General features: G+C 36.1%; 1 protein-coding gene across 2 annotated transcripts in view; it reads left to right on the top strand.

Moving 5' to 3' along the window:
* The window catches only part of Arhgap15 (Rho GTPase activating protein 15), a 599,265-nt gene that overhangs the window by 529,167 nt on the left and 48,298 nt on the right, over window positions 1-21,800 (top strand). For both annotated transcript variants that reach the window (XM_076866113.2, XM_076866112.2), the window contains one exon: window positions 9,409-9,514. In XM_076866113.2, coding sequence (XP_076722228.2) covers window positions 9,409-9,514 — 106 coding nt within the window. The remainder of the gene's footprint in view (window positions 1-9,408; window positions 9,515-21,800) is intronic.

The following is a 21,800-nucleotide window of genomic DNA, read 5'->3' as shown; positions in this document are numbered from 1 at the left end:
AACCAGAGTCTGAAAATTCTCACAATCTGACAGAATGAAACTGTTTTCCTCCTCATGAGAACACAAGCAAGAAATGTCATAAGCATTTTGAGTATTTCAAATCAAGCACAGGAATTTTGTCTGATCTACAGCTAAGTATTCTATTGACAAGGTCAAGAACAGAGAAAGGTCTGGCCACCAAGTCAGAAAAAAAGGAGTCATTTTTTAAAAGTAGACAGTTTATCTACTTCAATTCCTAAAGTGCTGTGTAGTCCTTTCACAGAAAGTTCAGGAAATTCCCATAACTATAAAGAAAGTGTGTCTTTATGTATACCTCCCATACATGTAGTTCTCCAAAATTATATTCAAGATGCTAATGAAAAAATGGCTAATATCTTCAGGAAACTGTAGAAAGAGAGATGGGGGAGGGAGAGAAAAGCAAGCTGTGGCAAAAAACCTAGGCTCAGCAGCTTTCTGGGGGAAATGGTAGAATGTGACTATGTGATTTATAATGAGAAAAGGTATCTACAACATACAATTTTCTACCTAGCTGCAAATAATAATTCATAGTGATGTCCCTTCCAGATAAAAGACCTTTGCTATGTAGGACCCATGTGGTAAAATGATCATGATAAATGTCAGACCAGTGCAGGTAACGGCTTTACAAACCATTAAGATTAGCTGGCTCTTTTTTCCGATGATAACAGTAACCATGCTGTGACTCTATGTGGTAATAATATCTCAGTCCTGATAAATGCCAGAGCTCAGCAGAGGTGTTTATCATTCCCAGTTCAGAAATGCTGACTAAAGTTACCACATGTTGCCTGTTTTTCTTCTTTTACAATAGTCTCACAATTAAAAACAAAACAAAACAAACAAGCTGAATCATAACATTATTTTATAATCCATTTCTTAAATTATTTCAATGTTTGTTTAATTCATAACTCTTCTCTGCAATCAGTGTCACTGTGTGGCCATGCCAAATGACCTGGACAAACAGTCTACCATACCAACAAGCATCTCCTCTTCAGAGGCCTTTTGTTCAAAATGAATGGTTATGAGTAAAGATTAATATACTTTCTTTAAAAAAATGTTTTTAACTCCAAATATGATGAAAGTATTCCTTAGTTCACATTTTTTTCTAATTATGTGAAAGATCCTAGTTTTTTTCCAGTGAGTTTTTTTTAAATCCCATATAAATCTAATTTGCCTACAAATGGAAAGAGGCAGAACATTATATTTTTATGAAAAACTCCAAATCTTGAAAAATATTTGTAAGATTTCTACTCTCATGAAAAGGTACAAAGGTAATGCTTAATATAAATAGTTACAAGAGTATTTGAAATGAATTGCTGGCTTATGATGAGAAAGATATCAAATGAATCAAAATGGTAAGAGTTGGGTTTTTTAAAGCTTATAAAAGCATATATACATGAGTAAATAGAATTCAAATAAACATTTCACAGAACTGTATTTCAAATAAATAAACTAGTGAGCTTAATTTTCTCGCATACACTATCACCAAAGGATTAATTCGTGTCATTTGTAAGTTACAGAAATGTACATAACCACCTTGACACCTCCAAAATTACTATGAAAACCAAGAAATTTTAGGGAGGACAGTAGGATTGTGTGAAGATTGCTGCTGGTGTCAGACATTGCCTTGCTCTTTGATTCTGACAAATAGGAACACCATTGCAAAATTAAGGAGTGGGAGAATGGTTTAAGAACCATTTTCAAGTTTTGGTGAATTTTAGAGAATGTAACTATATTAAAATTGACTGCATCAAAGTAAGACCCTTTATAAACAGTTACATACAGAAAGTTTTCCAAACTTCTCAGTGTGTGATCAATGCACCAAAGTCCTTAAAATTAAACAGATTCAGTTACATAAAATAGAAAAGATGGTGTTTTTACATTCCCTGAATGTAATATGGGATGCATAAAGAATTTAAGCATAAACATTTTTAGGATCTTCAAAATTAATTAAATAGAATTTCAAACTCATTGATTTGTGAATTTCTGAATTATTCCAAACTTTTTTGATATGGTTAACATCTCAGAAGCTTTTTAGCAATCACTTTAGATGACCCCTTCAGTAAGAAGAAGTATGTAAACTTCATTGATACCTATATTGTGGCATGCCTAATGTTTAACACATAACAGATTATGACATATTTTGTATTTTATTTGCCTCTTTGGTTTAAAAAATGACAAAATGACAAAAATGTGAACCAACTTTATATCTTTCATGGGTTCCACATAGGCCTTAATAAATATTGTTTTCTTCAAACATATATACACCTATGTTTAATACTCTATCAACTACTTAAGAAATAAATTTATTGAATTTAGGTATTGATAAACTTGCTTAATAACTTCTTAATTATTTATTTCCAGACAGTAGGAAAATAAATGGAAAACATTAAGATTGTTCTTAGCAATACTTCTAACAGTGCATTGTGGGTGGCTACTCCCCACTAGACCAGGACTTGAAATGGTCCCTGGAAATGGTGCTAGTGTTATCAATGAGTTGAAGTTTTCCAAACTCAAGGACTCTACAGACTTAGAATAATGCATCAGTCAGAATATTTTTGAAACTGACATTTACTGACAATTAAAGTTTTTCACAGTTTAAAAATTTTTCCTGAAAGGAATTGTTAATTTAAAAAAAACAAAACAAAGAAACAAAAAACCTGACAAAACATGAACATCTCCTAAGAGGAGAAACAAGGACTACAAGGGATTCTGGTGCAGACGTGAGGTGAGCGGTTCTAATTATCAGGAGGTCCCTGCAGACAAAGAAGAATGCACCCTCACCTTGAGGCACATGCATTTTATTCCTGCTGGGTCTGTCCTACAAGTAATGTACCACCCTTCTAAATGTTTTGACATGGTTTATCAATATCTAAAGCCAAACTTACCAGGCATAGGCAGACATGGAGAATGTGCCTTCCTTTTAATAAAATATAAAACATGACTTTCGGGGAATTTGGGGGAAGAGTGAGGGAGGGGCAGGAGAACATGGAATCTCACAAAGCTCTAAACTGCCAAATACAGATTAGCCTCAAGGTTATAATTATTGCTTGGCTCATGAGACAATGACATTTCTGTTTATGATATACTGTACCTACTTAAGATTTTAACAAAACTGTCTTCAATAACTGATAGCATTCTATGTATTTACATATCTATCACACACTGTGACCTGTTTCTGTTTTTAGAAAAAAGTTACTAAGGAGTAAAATGTATGGTTTCATGTGATTTTTGGAAACAACCTTGAAGTATAAGCAGTCAATTGTGAGGGATGATAGAAGAATTAAAAATTAAAAAAAAGACATTTTGAAGTAAAGGGGGACTTTAATTAGTAAGCACTTATTATATGTCCATTTGTGTGTGTCGAAATGTTTAATTCTACAAAAATTCTGAGACATATGTTTTTGTATTTTTAAGTAAAGGATTAGAAGCATCAGGAGTTCCACAACTTGCCACAAATCATAGAGAAAAGGAAAAATTTTAACCTGGTTCTTTCAGACACCTGTTACACCACTTCTCTTATTCATTTTTTTCTTATTATATTATTAATGCATATTAATGGTACAAAATAATGGGTTTCATTGTTACAATTTCATGCATGCATATAAAGTACTTTGGTCATAGTCACTCTCCCTTTTTCCACTTTTTCACTCCTCCCCCATCTTCCAGTTGCCTTCCTTAGTAACCCCCTTTCTACTTTCATGTTATCCTTTTTAAGTTCTTTTCATATTCTATACATGAAAGAAAACATGCGATACTTATCTTTCCATGCCTCGCCTATTTTACTTAATTTAACATAATCTCCAATTTCATCCATTTTCCTACAAGTGACATGATTTCATTTTTGTGTAACCTTCTCTTATTTATAAGATGTGTTTGAAATATGTGCATATTTGTATCCATTTGTGAAGTTTGAATCTGCCCTTAGAGTGTCTCTTCCTAAAGCAAATGCAAGCTAAAGACATTTCTCTACTTTGGAGGATTCTTCAATCCCAACTCAAGTTTTGTCATTAAAAAAGCATATTCTCTAAGATTTGTACCAAGTAGTAGAGTGTAGAGTAGACTGAAACAAACAAAAATGTTCTTTGAAGATACTTATTCTTCCTAGAAGCAAGAAGAGTCTCTAACTAAATTCTGAAATGACCATGACACAAAAAGTATAAATTGAGTATAAATTAGAGAATGGCTTTCTACCAAATATAACTCTGACTTGTATTGACTACTGTGTTTTTCATACAGGATGCATTAAACATTCCAAAATAACTTTCAGAAGGAGAACAGCTGTGGTACTTATGACCTCCTTAACAAAGGGAAGCAGTTGTCCTTTGCCAGTTGTAGATATGTGGGATGAACAGTATTCCCTATGTAATGGTTACTGGGAGAAGCGAGTCTTGTGTTCCTCTGGTGAACCTATAAACGATAGCAGGATCTATTTTGAATTATGATTTAACGTTTGGCTATAAATAAATTAGGAAAAATAAAGGCATGGATGATAAGATCAGGAAAGTGTCTAGAGGCCAGCAGGGCCATAGTTCTTCCCTGCTTAGAACTTTCCATCATTGCATAACTTTATCTTATCTCTTTTCTAAAAGGCATATGGTTGTAAATGTTCTTACTTTAGTAGCAACATTTCATTCAGATAAATGCAAATATAACTACCATAAAACATATTTTGAAAAATGTGCCCTCAAAACCACGAATGGGGGAAGGGGCTATAAAGCCACATTCTTGTGGCATTAAAACCTATATCACATCATGTAAGAGAGGTTAATTTTCCAAGCAGCATGAAATTGTTTCTGAAGAAGCTGATTTACAACAATGTGTTTGGTGTTGATTGGGAAGATGGGGGCAGGTAGTGAGCAGTGAGTGAGAAACAGTTTAGAATCATTGTTGGACAGCCAAAATGTACCACTACAGTTTACACAGTTGTGGGTTCACAGTTTGGACTGGAGAGAGGATATATGAACGTAGATGAGGGTCTAAAATGGAGGTATTAATGAGCATAGAGTACATATGAAATAAATCATATTGCATTGAGGGTAGGAGTAAGTGCAAATGAAAGAAAAAAAATGTGGAGCTTATTATTTCTAGAAAGATTTTTGTGTCTCTTAGTATATAGTGTACCTAAGATAATAGATTCTTTAATTCTCCACATAAGAAAAAAAATGTTTCTTTACCTTCCCCCTCTAGTCATAATGTAAAAAAGTCAGAGCTATCTTAAAGTCTTCTCAAACTTTCAATGCTTCACAATAATGAGAAACCATATGCTGAAGAAGAAATATTAATAGAAAATGCTGTCTTTCAGATGCTCACTGAATCAATTGAAGGCAGTTGACACGTCTTTAGTAAGCTGTGTATGAATCTTAGCTCATTAACCACTCCTGTATTATGTATGCTGATTCTAATTCCTAATATGACACATCAATAAACCAGATCTGAAAAGGTGTCATTTCGATTTTAATGTATCCAATTGTATTTTTAGATGTTCCCCCACTTAGAAGTGTTTGTGTTATTTCCTGATTTTACAAGCTATGGAAGAGTGGGTGTGGTATTGATTTGAATGGGAAAACCTTTCAAAAGATTTTGTTCTGATTAGATTTTAAGAAAAATAAATTGTTTCATCTTAACAATATTTCAGCCCTTTCTAAGCCATTGCAGTTTCCCCTCTAGAACAACAGCATAGCTTACCCACAAATATGCATGTATGACTCTCCAATTGTCTGATTGCTCAAGTATGTGTACAAATAGAAAAAGGAAAATATGCCTATAAAATATTTTTATGTAGAATGTTTCTTATAGGCAGACTGAGAAGCCACCATATATTTTATAAAGTTTCTGATGCATAACATCTCACCAATCAGATCATCAATTCCTCAGTCCATCACCAAGTATTTAGGGACTTGTGTAATGGCAAGCTATCTTAGCAATTGTATTTTCATGAACTGATACCAACTCAGTTCAAGCATTAGCAACTGCATTTTGAATGCTCGCTACAATCAAGTAGTATGCTAAGTGCTAGAAACAAAAGGTGAATTAAACTCAGCATGAACTTCAAAAAAAGGTATGGAGGGGGTGAACACTTACAGAGAATTTAGTTTTACCAGTCATTGTGCTATGTACATTACGTACTATCTTGTGAATTCCATATAACTTCCCTTTTAGATGTTATTCAAGGAGAATAAGAAAGATGTCCAAGACCACATAGCTAATAAAAAGCTGTTACAGAATTTAAACTGAGGTCAATCTATTCCAATCATTGCTCATGTCTTTCATTCATTTACTAATTCATGTTTTGTTCTTTCAATCTACTGTCTACCAGAATAAAAGCAACTCAGCTTTATAGGAAGATTCCCTCTTTAATGGGGGAAATGGATAGGAATCCAAGTAACGGAAATACCATGTGAAGTACTGCATAAGAAAAATGTTCTAAAAGCAAAGGAACACAGCAAAGGGAGAGCTAACTTTGTTCAGGAAAGCTCACAATTCTTTTACCTGGTGGCTTAACAGACTTGATGATGTTTTAATTCCTGCTTGAGCACCATGGTTGTGACCTTGAAATTCAATTATTCTAATTAAGCAATGCTCAACCTTTTTTTAAACTCACTCTGACTGGATCATATGTTCCCCAAAACTAAGGTTTGCTGAATGTAGCCATTAAGATCACTCCCCACTTACTGTCTGTCAAGTTTAATTTAGGGCTGCTACTTCTGCAGCCCTGAATGTCAACCTGTCCCTTTTCTGGAGATTCTGAAATTGACCTGATTATAGTCAGAAATTTCGGTAAAATTAAACAGGTCTCCTCTTCTCCCCTCCTTTCTTCTTTCTACTGTTCCCAACAACATCTTCATTGCTTAAACCAAATGTTTCACCAGATCCTCAAGTAAAATGCATTTGTAGAATCATGCCAAACTTCAAAAAGTATCTACCTCTTGAAAAAAAAAAAAATACACCTATACACACACATCAGAGGGTTAAATACAAAGTATCTAACGCTACTAATAGCTCTGTTCTGAGTCACTATATCAGCTTCACTCTCATCTTTTAAAAAGTATCTACATTGACTTTTTAAATAGCTTTTTCTGAATTTAAAGTATCCCATAGGCCCCAAGTAGTCCTGCAAAGTATCACATTTTCTTACCATCATTAAATAAGCAGGGGGCTCACTACTTTTTGGCAGAAAAGATTACATCTGGTGTGGGCTATGATGTTGCAGCATCTTTTTTTTTTTTTCTTTTTCTTCCCCTTTGTTTCTTTCATTTGCAGTTGTCCAAGCCATATTATGTTGGAACTCTTCTAAGAATAACTGCAATTTTGAAAGCTTTGACTGTGGGAGGCATTATTTATAGACCCTTGTGGTTTTAGGAGGAAAAAGAAAAATCTTCCAGGCAGAGTTCTACTAGGAAGACTGCCCTCACCCCACTTTAGCCAAATACCATCTTCAGCGGGACATTTTCCTACAATTCCTTACAAAAAGTTTCTTTTGAAACATCTTGCTAAGAAAATTGGCAGTTTCTAAACTAATTCTTTCTTACCCTAGTAAATAAAATTTATATACCAACTAACAGAAGATTAGAAATTGGGCTATTGAAGTACATCTTATTAGGAACCATGTTTACTCTTAGTATTCGAGAACCATCTGCAAAGGTTTTTGTACACAAAATCACAGAATCCCAGGTCTCACTGCCCCACAGTGAGGAATGCTCCTTCTAGCAGTGTGCATTCTGATGATCTCCATTCTCAAGGTCATTTCCTGGTATACCAATTCCATATACATTCTCAGGAGCATAAAGAAGAAAAGTTTAAAAGTTTAAATAATTAAATCAGCTCTGGACACTCCTCCTCAGGAGTCCCACATAATGCTTTAACTCAACTTTCATTGGCCAGACTTGGTCACATGGCCACACCAGTTGCCAAAAAGTCTGGGAAATTAGCCCTTTTGCTGATATGTTGCCATCCTCTCCACAATGGAATTATCATGCAAAGGGAGATAAGAGTGGATATTGGGTGGGGGATTAACTTACATATATTTCCATATATATCTCTTCCAGCAGTGACCTCTTTAGAATTATAAGGAGCTCTGTGTTAGAAGTTAAAGATAAAATATACATCAGAAAGATAACAAATCAATGTTCTAAAGTGTTTAAGTACAATAAATAATTATACCTCAAAATGGTAAGGTCCTGACTAAGACCATGGCAAGACAAAGTTCTTAGGATGCTAAGTAAATAACTTCTTAATTTTTCTTCCATGCAAAAGGAACAAAATGAGGAAAAACAATACATGTGGTATGCAGTTTTGAACAACTTCCTACTTTTAAAGATGCATAAGACCAATTATTATGCTTTTTGGTTTTTTTTTTTTTTTTTTTTGAAGAGAGAGAGAGAGAGAGAGAGAGAGAGAGAGAGAGAATTTTATTATTTATTTTTTAGTTCTCGGCGGACACAACATCTTTGTTGGTATGTGGTGCTGAGGATAGAACCCAGGCCGCACGCATGCCAGGCGAGAGCGCTACCGTATGAGCCACATCCCCAGCCCGCTTTTTGGAGTTTTGTATTTTGCAACCTCCTTATTTTGTAGCAAACCCAAAATGCATCAGGAGAAAAGATAGCATAGAAGTAATTTTTTTTAGAATTTTTTGTTTTATATGTCCTTATGTATTAGCTTCCCACTGCTGGTATGCCAATAGCACAAACTCTGTGGCTTAAAAGAGTACAAACTTATTATCTTACATTCCTGGAGACTAGACATCTGAAATCAGTTTCACAGGGAAAAACTCAAGATGATGGCAGGGCTGCATTCTTCTGGAGGCTCTGTTTCCTTGCCTTTTCCAGCATTTAGAGGCTGTTGTCCCTCATTAGCCCAGGCTCCCATCACATAGCCCTTCTCTGATTCCACTGTCATATCACCTTCTCTCTCTGAGTCCCATCCTCTTTCTTCCCTTTGATAAGAACCTTTTAGATTACACTGGACCTACTATAATAATCCAGAAAAGTCTTCCCACCTCAATCCCTAACTTGATCACATCTGCAAAGTCTTTTTTTCCTGGGTGAAGTAACATAGCCACAGGTTCCAGGGATTAAAATGTGTACACATTTGGATGTCACAATTTGTCCTTCTACAGCTTATAAAATAGGAAATTGAAGAAAACAATTCAATACTTGATTTAAGGAAGATTGTGTCAAAGTCACAGTGTCGCTGCTTTCTTACTACCATGGTCTAATTCATATAGTCAAAGTAAACTCCATAACAGCTTGGTGAAGAACACATTTTCCCTTTGGTTACTGATAGTACTTTAAGTTGTTAAGTTTTAGTTAAAATTTTCCTCAGGAAATTCTCTCATGTACCTATGAAATCGTTTCTAACCTTCTTTTTACTTATTTATTTGTTTTTTAGAAAAGCCAGACAATAACACAAGAATTGAAACTATAAAGTCTCTTGTACAAAAACTCCCTCCACCGAATCGTGACACCATGAAAGCCCTCTTTGGACATCTAACTAAGTAAGTTGTAAGGGTTTGTGGGTATGTTGAATTATAATCATTATGAAATAAGCAACTCTTAACTTTAAATTTCTAAGACAAGATTTTTCGATACTTCCTTCTCATATTTTCCCCTCTAGCTGACCTAAGACTTCCTGTAAAAACTGAAAAATGTGCTAGAGATAGGAAGGAGAACTTACAAAAGGAGCTTCTGAAAAAAATTATTTTTCCTTTGGACTTTTCAACAAGTAGGTAGATGTTTGCTGACTGTCAGAACCATTGCCAAGTCCCTGAGATAAGCCATCTTTGACTTTGTTATCTAATGTCATAGGAAGAGTATGAAATGATTCAGACATGCATTCAAAACCGATCATACACTAAGTGCTATGACCACAAATAAGTTAAACTCTCTGAAATCCAGTGTCCTTCCTCATCTGTAAAATGTCGGTTCCAATGAATAAGGTATTATTCATGTAAACAGTAAGGAGGAGAGCATTCCAGGTGGAGAAAAGCAAATAATAAGACCCATAGGTCCCAAAGAGCTGGATGCATTTGAAAACCAGAAAGTAGGCCTAGACAGCCAGCACCTGGTAAGCAACAGAGGTGAGGGACAGGAGCTGAAGTTCTAAACATCATACAGCATCAGGTCACAGGTCTCAGTGGTCACATGTGGACCAATGAAAGATCTGGCTTCTGTTCTAAAAACAAGGGAGAATGACTGGAGAGTGCTAAATTCAAGGAGTATAAAAGATCCCTCAAACAGCTGAGTGGAAAATGGATTGCAAATGTGAAAGCAGGGAGATCTATTAACAGGCAGCCCTCATAGGCCAAGTAGGAGACAGGGATGCCTTGAATAAAGCCCTCAGAAAGATATGAGTAAAGAGATTTTGGAGGTGGGTCAAGATGGGTTTGCTGTTGTTTGGGGGTAAGGAAAAGAGAAATCAGGTGGGTTTCTGCTTTGGCAAGTGAAGAAATGATAATGATACATACAGAGATGGGTAAACTGGGGGAGGAACAGGAAGAGTAGGTTTGAGAGGTCTATTTTGTACAAGTTAAGTCTGAAATGACTGTTACTCATTTGCCTTCTGTTAACACCTTCTTCAGATAAGGCACAGTGCAATACAAGTTATGAGATTTTAGTTTTCACTGTATATACATAGTAATTGTGAAGCATTTTTCACAGAATAGTGATCCAAAATAGCAGTTTTGCTTTTGTAAGATTAAATCTCCTGAATCACCTCAATTATCCATTCCTTAGGATGAGTCATTCCTACACATTGTTCAACTAATGCATTGCATGATTTTTAATTGTGAATGTAATACATGCAACTGCACACACAAAAAATTAAGCAACAGCAATGCATACACATTAAAAAGTGAAATTTGCCTACCAGTCATTCTAAGCCTGCTGAGCAGAAGTAACTAACACTTTTTTTATGCATCCTTCCAGACCTGTTTCAAAGCACATGCAACCATATGTGTGTGTGGTTGCTTGTAGTGTTAAAGTACATCATACTGCACATACAGTTCTGCAATTATTTTGCAAATCATGGACAACCTTCCATTTCATTAAATAGACTCTTCTTATTCATTTTAATGATGGCATAGTATTCCAACATATGGGTAGTCCATAACTTGCCAAACCAGTTCTTGCATTAGGGAACAGGTTTTAAACACATGCATCATATTATTCTCTTATTTTACTCTCAGAGGGGAACATTATCTCAAAGTTTAAAACCTCCTTATTATTATTACCCTTGTTATCCCTTCTTACGCCTCCATATGCTGGCTACAGTGGGAAACTCAGTGAGTTTCAGTGAAAGGATCTTGGGTTTCAAAGAAATAGAAAGAGAATGAGAGACCTAGACTCAAAGCCTTGTTCTGTACTTTACTCCTGTTATGATCTCAGGCAAGTAAAATCAGATTAAATAATATCAACCATATCTTGTGGTTATGAGAATTAAATGAGATAATGCATATAAAATGCCTGGCACAAGGTAAGCATTCTTCAGATGTTAATTCTTTTTCCCTCCGGATTTTTACACATCATGAAAAGGGTTTCAAGTTACAAGTAAATACTGGAGTGCTTATCTCAGTAACTCTAACTGGACCAAGTCATAAAACAAATGGAAAAGTATACTCTTTAATGCTATGCAATACCTAGTCTTAGAGTTCTTGAGAAATATCCATTACTCAGTCTCAATCACTCCTTTTTTTTTTTTTTTTTCAACTCAAAGAACAGCTATAAAATGAAGAAACTAAGAGTCAGCTGAATGTTCCTTTAGGGGACAAAAAAAAAAAAAACTTCACAGAGATGAGGATCTATTTAGTAAAAAATCTTGAAAAGATGAGACTCCTCCATGACATGCCACACAGTCCAAGTAATAACAGTTAAAGCTTGTTTGTTATATCTAAATGAATTTCCTAACTTTTGTAGAAATTTCATCTATTTCAATAGAGATGAAAATAGATATTTTAAACTAAGATTTAATATCAGATTATTATATCATTTCAAAGCATTCTAATTTTAATATTTTTTATTTTACATGGGGGGAAATTGTGTTATTTTCCAGCCACCAACCTTTCTTGGGTGGTGTGACCATATTCCACCCTGCACTGATTTATATAAACTGGGTTTAATTATGCACAAGTATGTGCACACGATTCTATCTTGTTAAGCATTTTTTGCTAAGTTTTTGATGAACAGCCAATCGTGGCATGTCATCAAAGCTTGAGAAGACTAAATAAGAAGATTGTTTAACTAGAATTTAAATATATTCATGTTTGAAAGAATCATTAGAATGTTTTCCTTAGTCTTGATGCATTTGGTAGTTCTTCAGAAAATCTCCCATCAACACTTGTATGTAGTGTTTATTCCAAATTGTTGCAAACATATATATTTTGAAGTTTGTTTAGTGAGGGTCAGGGAATGTAATGAAGTGCCAAAAATTCCACTTGACCTACGTACTCTACAGTCAACAGAACAGAGTTCCATTTTTGCGGAGCTCTGAGTTAAATGTTCTCCCCAAAGCAGAGCAGCTACTGCCTTGGAAAGATTAATATGGCTCAGTTAGACTGGGAGACAGATGTAAATCTTATCCACCAAAGCCAGAATATTTAAAGAGCCGTGATTATATTAAGTGTAGAATTGTAAAATGGCTGCTCAGACCCAATAGTGGCAAAGTCCAGAGTTCCCATTTTTAATGGCACTCAAGTCAAGACTTCTACTGTTGTACCTTGACACTAGGAATTCAGAATAAGCTCTCATCTCCAAATGTCACCAGTTTGAAATCTTTATTAATGGTGACTTTCACAAATTGACATTACAGTTCTAGGCCCTGGAAATGTCTGTGGTGACTTCTGAATCATCATATATATGGCAATTTTGATCTTTATAAAATACATCACATGCATTTTCCTACTTCATTGGGAAGGTTGTAGAGAGAAGATAAACTAATGAAAGGAGAACGTAGAACAATGGTTGACTTGCTAATGGGTTGGAGGCTGTGAGCCAGTTAAAGGAATCAAGTGAGAAACAGGGAATCACTTAGTAAAACTTGGTGCACTAGACAATCGCATGCTGTACTTACTGTTTATGAAAAAGTTATCTAATAATACTTTAGACTGAAAGAAATAGGAGGAAAGAAACTCAAAGAAGTCCCATAGAAGTTTTAGTTAAATCAAGTCATAGAAATCAAATGGAAAGAAATGGTCCCAATCTTGAGATTTTTCCAAAGTAAAGAACACATAATTTTTCTTCCTCTCACTTCTGTATCCCCAATATCCTGTTAGTTATGGAGATAAGTCTAAAGTTTCAATGCTGGATAATTGTTAAAATAGTCCCCAGATGGTAATTTAAAAAATAAAGAGATATTGTTTAGGAAGTGCTCCTATTCTTAGTTTGCAAGTGTAAACAAGGGAAAAAAGATTATCAGATTATAGAAAATTAATAAGATAGGTGAATCTATTTTGACAAGTGTGTAGTGGATCAAATCTTCTATATACTGGTGGAATCTATCAGCAAGCATACTAGGAAAGAAATCTAGGTAATGTATGTGATTTGAACCAGAGATCTTCATCTCTCTATTTTATACTAAGTAACAGAGGAGGAAAGTGTTTACAGAGAAATTATTATGACAATTTTGTTGACTGGCAGAAACTTGGGAATAATGTAAGTGTTCAGTGACAGGGGAAGGAATTATATAGAACATGATACACCATATTGGTTTAGTGACATGTAATTCATGGCTTTTTAATTGAATGTGGAAAAACGCATATATTAAGATGAATAAAATCATGAATACAATATTTTATCTACTCAGTAAAAATATAAATATGTAGAAAAAACTGTGCATATGGAAAAGGCTGTGAAAATATTTGCTGAAATGTTACCATTTCTTTCTTTGAGTCTTTGAATTATGCTATTTTTTTTTTCATGTGTTTCATTTTTTTCCTCTATCAACAGTATAGAAGGAGACATTGAGGTTAAGGAAGCAAGGAAAACAGGCTTTGGAGTTAGGCAGGCCTGAATGTGAGCCTTGGCTCTGCCATTTACTAGAAGGATAAGCTTGGCCAGGTCATACAAAGCTAAGCTTCCATATTCTCACTTTTGATATGGAGATCATAAAAGAACCCATTCCCATGGTGAGGAGTAGATGAATAATGCTTTCAAAGGTCTTGCACAGTACCTACCACATGTCAGTACTAAATAAGCACAATACATCCACATCTCTTATTCTTATCATAAGAGAAGTATAAAATATTTTTAATGAAACAAATGTAAGAAGAATTGCTGAGGAAGTGAAATCACTATCAAATTTACTATGTTCCAAAAAGTCTTCCCCCTACCTCCAAAGCTTTTTCCAGAACTTGAGTTTCCTCACTAGCCTGACTCAGCCATTTTTCAGAGTCCCATCCAGGCTGTTTTCATATGTCCAACAAGCCACAATACACCCTGGTCATCATGCCCAACCCCAACCCTGCTCTGTCAATGAGTCCCTATCAATTGGGCTAGCACCTTATCCCCTGTCTTCAGTTGCAATTCTGTTCACCTTCCAGGTGATGTCTTGCTGCCATGATTGCCTAATCTGCCTTCCTTTGGTGCAGATGTGAGGAGGCTGAAGTAAGGCTCTGGTCTTCCTGTATTTTTTTCAAGAGCCTCCTCCATTACAGCAGTTTCCTAGGGAAATTTCTTCTGTTTTTTTTTTTTTTGTTTTTGTTTTTTTTTTTTTTGTTTGTTTTTTTTGTCTCACTTATCAGAATAATCCTCACAAAGAGAATTTTATGCCACCCAAAACAAAATGTTAACTTTGTGAAAGGCTTACAAGCAAGAAATTTTGAAGGTGAGGTCCTTACCTTCTGCCTCAGTCACTAGTGTTCTAGAATCCTGTCAATTACATATCTGTCTAGCCTGCTCTGCTCTTTTGAAGTACAGTACTGAAATTCCTGTTGCCTCTATTACTGGTAAGATATTCTAGCTATTTCTGAAATCTTTTGCCACATTTTTATTTCCAAGATTATAAAAATAATACATGATAATTGCAGAAAATAAATATCAAACTCTTTCCACAGAGCAAAGTTGAACTAGTTAGCCAGATTTACTTTGTGGCATGCATTGGTGGTGGCCAAGACAATCTCAGATTTTTAAGAGAGGGAAACACCAAAGAACATTCAATTCCCATGCAATTACACATTAGTGAAGGAAAGTAAAAATGTCTTAGAAATGGGTGACTTTTTAAGATAACTTAGAGGGCTGGTGTTTAATTCAGTGGTAGAGTAGAGACTTACCATGTGTGAGGGCTCTTGGGTTCCATCCCCAGCACCAAAAAATAAATAAATAAATAAAGATGACTGATGAAACAATGCCATTCATGGATTTTTTTGAAAATAGCCTTGGAAGAATGTATTTGCTGCCAATTTTAGATTTAGATAAACATTCTTGTAGGAGACTTGCACAATGTGAAATAGGTTAAAAGGAAAGCTAAAAAATCTTTGCTTTTTCATTGACTCTAAGAAAATTGCCCAGCTGTTCACAGAATTCCAAGGTGAAAAAATGATATGGCTGAATAGACAAATCTCATGGAAGAATGCCAGTTGAATGCCTCCTTGAAAGGAGAAACTGTTGAGCTGTGGCTATTTTGTGAGAGTAAACCGATATTTAAAGCTTCTCTGTGGTCTTCATGGATATTAAATAAAATATCCTACAAAACCATGTCAGAGGCAACTTAAATGATGACGACCTAGAATTAGATTGTACAAGGAAACAATGGGGAGGAAATAATTCATCCACCCTCTCTTTAAAATGGAACTGTGGGCATTTCTGATATTTGGAGGAGAAAGTTAGATACAGCTGGAAAATGGACTTCAAAGCCCTTGAGACCTCACCCTCCTCTCTGGTCATCAAGTGCAATGGCTGGTGATGCTCTCCGTCACCCATCCAGACCTCTGAATGCTCAGGTCTGGTGTGCTTTGGAGCAGGGTGTGTTTTACTATGCTGTCTTCTGGCACAGCACTCTTTTTCTGTACACTTTGGTCTTCCACCCAACCACAATACCTGATATCCAAAGACTTGCAGGCTATGGGTATTTTTACTGGAAAATGAAAGATGTGTGCAAATTGTTATTTTCTCTCTCTCTCCCCCTCTCTCTTTTTCCTGAGGGACAAGGGTTGCAAGTTGTTTGAAATAAGCCAGAAGCTTAATAGCTCCTTTGCTTGTGTGTTTGAAATGGCACCCCCATCACTTTGAAGAGCTAATGTACTTCCTATGGGTCTGAAATTCCTCAACTGGACTCCTGTGGCAGAATTTGGCCTGGTAGTTAAGAAAATTAATTACTCTGATCGTGAGGGTGAAGCAATAGTTCCCAACTCCCCATAGTAATCATTAAAATGTCATCTACTGAGGAGACATCTTGGCACAGGATTTATAAGGTCTGTGAGCTAGGGACTAAGGTTCAATGATGCTTCCCGTGGTATATCCTTGTTCCAGGGGAAGGCTTTGGGAGATAAGCTTTTAAGACGGGAGTGAAACTATTACTTTAGATCATTAGATTTCACATTTGAATGGTAACATTTACCACTGAATCATAGAAAACAAAACAAGATTTTAAAATGGCTACTGACCTATCTATCATTGTCTTCTCTATGCTAGTGAAGGTCGGCTTCATAGGGATATTTCCCTCAAAAGAGGTAAGTTTTTTAAGTTGCCCCACTATGGATCTTGGCCTTTCACCTAATAGAAAAAAAAAAAAAATTGGGGATTTGGAATTGGAAGATGTAGGCTCAAGTCCCAACCTCAGCCCTTAGAAACTGCACAACACTGAGAAAAATCTTTTCATGTCTCCAAACCTCCTTTCCTCATGTATGAAATATGCCAATTAAGTTCACATTTATAAAAAATGTTGTTAACTGCAAAATCCTACCCACTGATTTCTTCAGGAAGTTTTAAATGAGTGCCTGCTATATTCCAGGGCTGGACAAGATAAGGGGCCAGCAAGCTACAGGACTCAGACCACATCTTTCCTACTTCCTCAAGTTTTTGTCAGTAGAGTATTATTGGAACACACACACACACACACACACACACACACACACCTGTTTATATATTGCCCATGAATGTTCACATGCTATGATGAGAAGAATTGGATAGTCATAACTAATTGCACAAGACCAAAAATACTAACTACATGGTTCTTTACAGAAAAAGATAATTGCTAACCTCTCAACTTAAAACAAAAGGTGTGAGTCACCAAAAAGAAGCTAAAATTTAACTCAAGAAACTAAAGAAAACCTTGTAGGGGACTTCACACAGGTTATCTCTAAGAATGTCAGTTGGACAGACAACATGCCTGCAGCAAGCCAAGAAAATAAAATTGCCACTTGGTATTTGAAAGGAATTGGTTCCAGGACAACCCCTCACACCCCACACCCACTCCCATGGATAGCAAAATCCTCAGATGCATACTCTTCGTGTATAACCTCTGACATTCTTCTGCCTATTTGGTCACTTGTAAATTAATTAGAATACTTAAATGCAATATAAATGATACTTAAATATTTGTTGTACTGTATCATTTAGGAAATAATGACAAGAAAATGTCTGTATGTTCAGTATAGAAACACTTTTTAATACATTTGATCAGCAGCTTGTTAAATCCCCCCATGCAGAGAACTCATATATAGAGAGTCAAATGTACTGTGTATATGAAGGCATGAAGGAGAACTATGGTATGGTAAAGAAGTGGAGAGTCATCTGAATGATTTGAGAATTAGGAATCATAAAGTGAATGGGTGGAATAGGAGCCTGAAATATTTTAGATAAGTTAAATTGTCAAGAACATCCTGTGCTTTGCTAAGGAGATTGAAATTCTTTCTGTAGACATTAGGAAAATCTCTGTGGGGTCTGAAACAGGGATTAAGTGATAAAGTCTGTATTTATGAAGACCACAGTTTTTAGAAGCTTATATGAAGGGTAGCTTGTAGGAGGGGTGGAAACAGTGAAGAGGCTGTTGGAGGTGTCCAAGCTAGCAACACCAAACCAAGGAGTGGTGAGGAAAATGGGGAAATGAATGGATATGAGAGTTACTGATAAGGTAGATTCAGGAGGGCATGTCACTCAGTGTGTACAGAGGTCAGGAGGATGGGCTTCAGGACAGCACCTGAGTTTTCAGCTAGCTTAGTGGTATTATCCACAAACCATGTACAGGAAAGGACCCAATTGGAGGCATGAAATATGCTGAAATTTTTAAGACATGGTATGATTTAGTCATTGTTTATATTCTATTAATAAGGTCCAGTGAGAAATAAGAAATATATGTTGGAATTGCAAGAAAGTTAATTGAGATCTAGTTATAAATTTTAGAACTGTCAGTTTAAAGATGGCAGCGGGTTAAGGTCATAAATACCTCAAGGATAATGTAAAGAGAGTTGAGAACAGATTCCTAGGGACTTCTAATGTTGGTCAGAAGAAGATGTTCAGAAAAGTAGCCTGCAAATGGCATACATACGGTTAGAAAGAAAATGTGGCAAGAACAGAAGCGTTTTACTTTCTGATTAAGACTACCAATTCTATAAACAAAGCCTAGAACATTCTCCTAATATTAGGACATTGGCAAATCTGTAACTATAATCAACTACTATTCTTGTCTTCATCCTTGTGCTTTTAAAAAAATTGAAGAAATAAATATAATATCCAGGCAGGAAAAAAATGATTTACTATAGTTACCTTAAAATATTATTGGGAATAGAGATTGAAAATAATTAACTTGGCCCTTTCTTCCATTAAAGTATTGGCTCTAGGGGACCAAATCTGTATCATTTTGATTCTTACTAGTACCAGTCCTAAGAGACTACTGCAGCCTCACAAACATTGTAGATATTTAATAATTGTTTTGCAGAATAAATGGAATCCCATGACTTTATTGAGTAAGATGGTAACAGTTTAATAGCCAGTAAGTAGTTCCACATATGACCAACTTCTTGTGTCTGGAATATTAGAAAACTGATATATTTCAGACCAGAACTAGGGAACATTCCATTTTGAGGTTGTTGGTAATGAGTTGTTCTCCAGAATGTCTGTCCTTGCCAGATCTTCATCTTCTCATCATGATGAAGAGAAAAGTATCACTGTTTGTATTGTAAAGGAGTCAATACTGATACTGAGAATGAGTGCTAAGATTTCACAAGCACAAAATGAATAAGTGCCAAGAGAGGCCCAGGAAACACTGAGCAGGGAACTTGGAACCACTCATTAATGACATAGAACCTGTTAGAACTATTATAAGACTACAGTGAGATTTCCAGTAGTTATGACTTCTTGATTATCTGGAATTAGAATTCTTGATTATCTGGACTTAGTAAAGAATCTTGGAATATATTATTTTTTATCTTTTGTCATAACTTTTCTACTAAATGAATAAACCTCTAACCTATCTCATCAGATCAACCCAAACTCCTATTCATCATTTGTTTCAGATACAATAATATTTTATACTATCTTGAATTATTTAGCACAGAGAGGTAAAAGAAGAAGGATACGAAGGAAGAGGAAGAGAGGGGAATAGAAATCACCTTGATTACAAAAGCTTGCTCTCTTCTTTTAAGGGCATAAAGACATGTTGTTCCTCAGCTTTGAGAGAGCAGACACACAGCAAACTTCAAAGTGGAAGGGGGAAAAACCAACCAGACCTCAAGTCACCTGATTTCCAGTCCACTCAACCACATTCTGCTCTCATGCCAACACCAATACTCGATTGTGTATCCAGGGAGGAGGAATGGTAACACAAAGAGAGCAGAAGACCAGCCAACTGCGATAGAGGCACAGGCCATCGTTCAAATTCCTATTTCTAGTTGAACATCAGTGATCAACCCAGCCCATTAAATAAAATCACCTAATTAATTAGTAATCCCTCATATTTATTTAGAGATTTTATCTAAGGGTGTCTGACCGCCCCACACACACACATACACACATACACACACATCCTTTAATACAATATTTTCCATCTAAAAAAGCACCGGGGAAAGTTGCATCTTTGCAGGTTTTTTAAAAAACAAGTTCTGTGTCAACAATTATCAGTGCTTACGTTGTGTGTGCACAGGCATATTTGCACTCTTAGTATGTTTTTTAAAAGGCAGTGATGGGACTGCCTTTTGCCACCTTCTTTCTCCTCTTTAAATGGAAAGCAGTGAACCCAGATGCCCAACCACAGAAGATATTCTTCCAGAAGCAGCATCTGGCTTCCTGGCAAGCCTTTCCTGCAAGTTGTTTGGGGAGCTTTGCCGTTGTCTCTGGATCTGTCACGTGTATCAGATACCATGGCCTTTGGCTGGCATGTCCAGGCAGCTGCCAATTCCTTTCGGTTCACCTTTAATTCTGAGAAACTAGTTCCCTCATTTTCATTTCTTACTGGATTTATTTCACACCACCCCCCCCCCACACACACACACATACCCTACCCTCCTGACATACGAATTCCAGAACAAGCCTAATTCCTCATTGCTTCTGCCTATCAACATCCTCTCCAGGCCTCTGTCTTTTGAACCCGAATGAAATCCTTAGCCATTTCATACTACATTAAAATAGGTTACTTTTAATAATATTTCTTAGTCACTTCTTGTCAGAGAAGCTCCTTGTAAACTGTGAGGTTGTTCCCTGAAAAGAAAAACAAAACATTCCATCCGAGTAATTTATTCTGGTCTGTACACAAGACATGAAAGTCTTCTTGACATTTGTGTATTATTTAGCTAAATCATATTGGCTCCCCACATCCTTGTCACACCATGAACAAAAGAACATCCCAGAACAGGAAAAGACAAGACAACACTGCAGTTCGTCCAGGCTGTGAGGCATTTACAAATAGCACCCGCTTCAGGAAACTAAATTTTCAAAAGTAGCTTCCTTTTTTTTTACCTGTTAATATATATTTTTTTTAATTATGAAGGATTTTGTGGGGGTTTTATGGATAATTGTTAAGAACACAGAGTCCAATGGTAGCCCACGCAACAGGAAACAGTGACAAGGTGCTGACAAGTCCGGCAGCAGTACCCAGAATACAGAGGAGAAAGCAGAAATTAGAGCTGCAGGGTGACATCCAGGAATAGCTAACACGGGGTAGCTGCAGATTTCCATGTTGTAAGGTTTTTTTCCTCATGCAAGAAAAAGTGCAGATTATGTATGAGATTTCAGATCTCAAGACTGTAATGTCTAGGCTGAGAAAAGACTGGACTTTAGCAGCAGACATGAGGAATTCTCAGCCATAAATAATAATTGGTGTATGGCCAGTAGAAGGCTCGACCCACACTTTGAAGTGCCTTACAGCTAAAACCCTGGGTTTAAGCTGAATGAGAGCCTCTGGGGTGGGAAAGGAGTTTAGGGGCTGTTTGGGTCAGGCCATTAGGAAACATCTCCTTCAAAACCTTCTACATGGCAAAAGTACTCCAACTTAAAATTAGAATTTTTAGTTCTATTTAATCTCTGACTTAACAACATTATTAGGCTATAATTCCCTCCCCAGGTTCATTCAATAATATGTAGAAATGAAGTGTGAAATGCATGCAGAACTCACAAGCTTCAAACTAAGTATTGCCCTTTGTCTAAAGACTCCTGGCATCTCACATCTAGTCTCTTGTCTCCTTTTGGGGGTCTGACCCACATTCTTTATTGACTGAGGTAATTTCCTGACATTCTTTCCCCCACCCCCAGTATTGTTGTCATCTTCAAATTCTTCCTCTTGCCCTTTGCTCTGAGAACTCTCTTAATGTTCAAATCAGTGTTGCCTGCGTGATCCATCTACACATTTATCCATGAGGC

Source organism: Callospermophilus lateralis, chromosome 9, assembly GCF_048772815.1.
Source record: "Callospermophilus lateralis isolate mCalLat2 chromosome 9, mCalLat2.hap1, whole genome shotgun sequence".
Lineage (NCBI taxonomy): Eukaryota > Metazoa > Chordata > Mammalia > Rodentia > Sciuridae > Callospermophilus > Callospermophilus lateralis.
The sequence above is the reverse complement of the archived record's forward strand: the minus strand, read 5'-3'. Positions and strand labels throughout refer to the sequence as shown.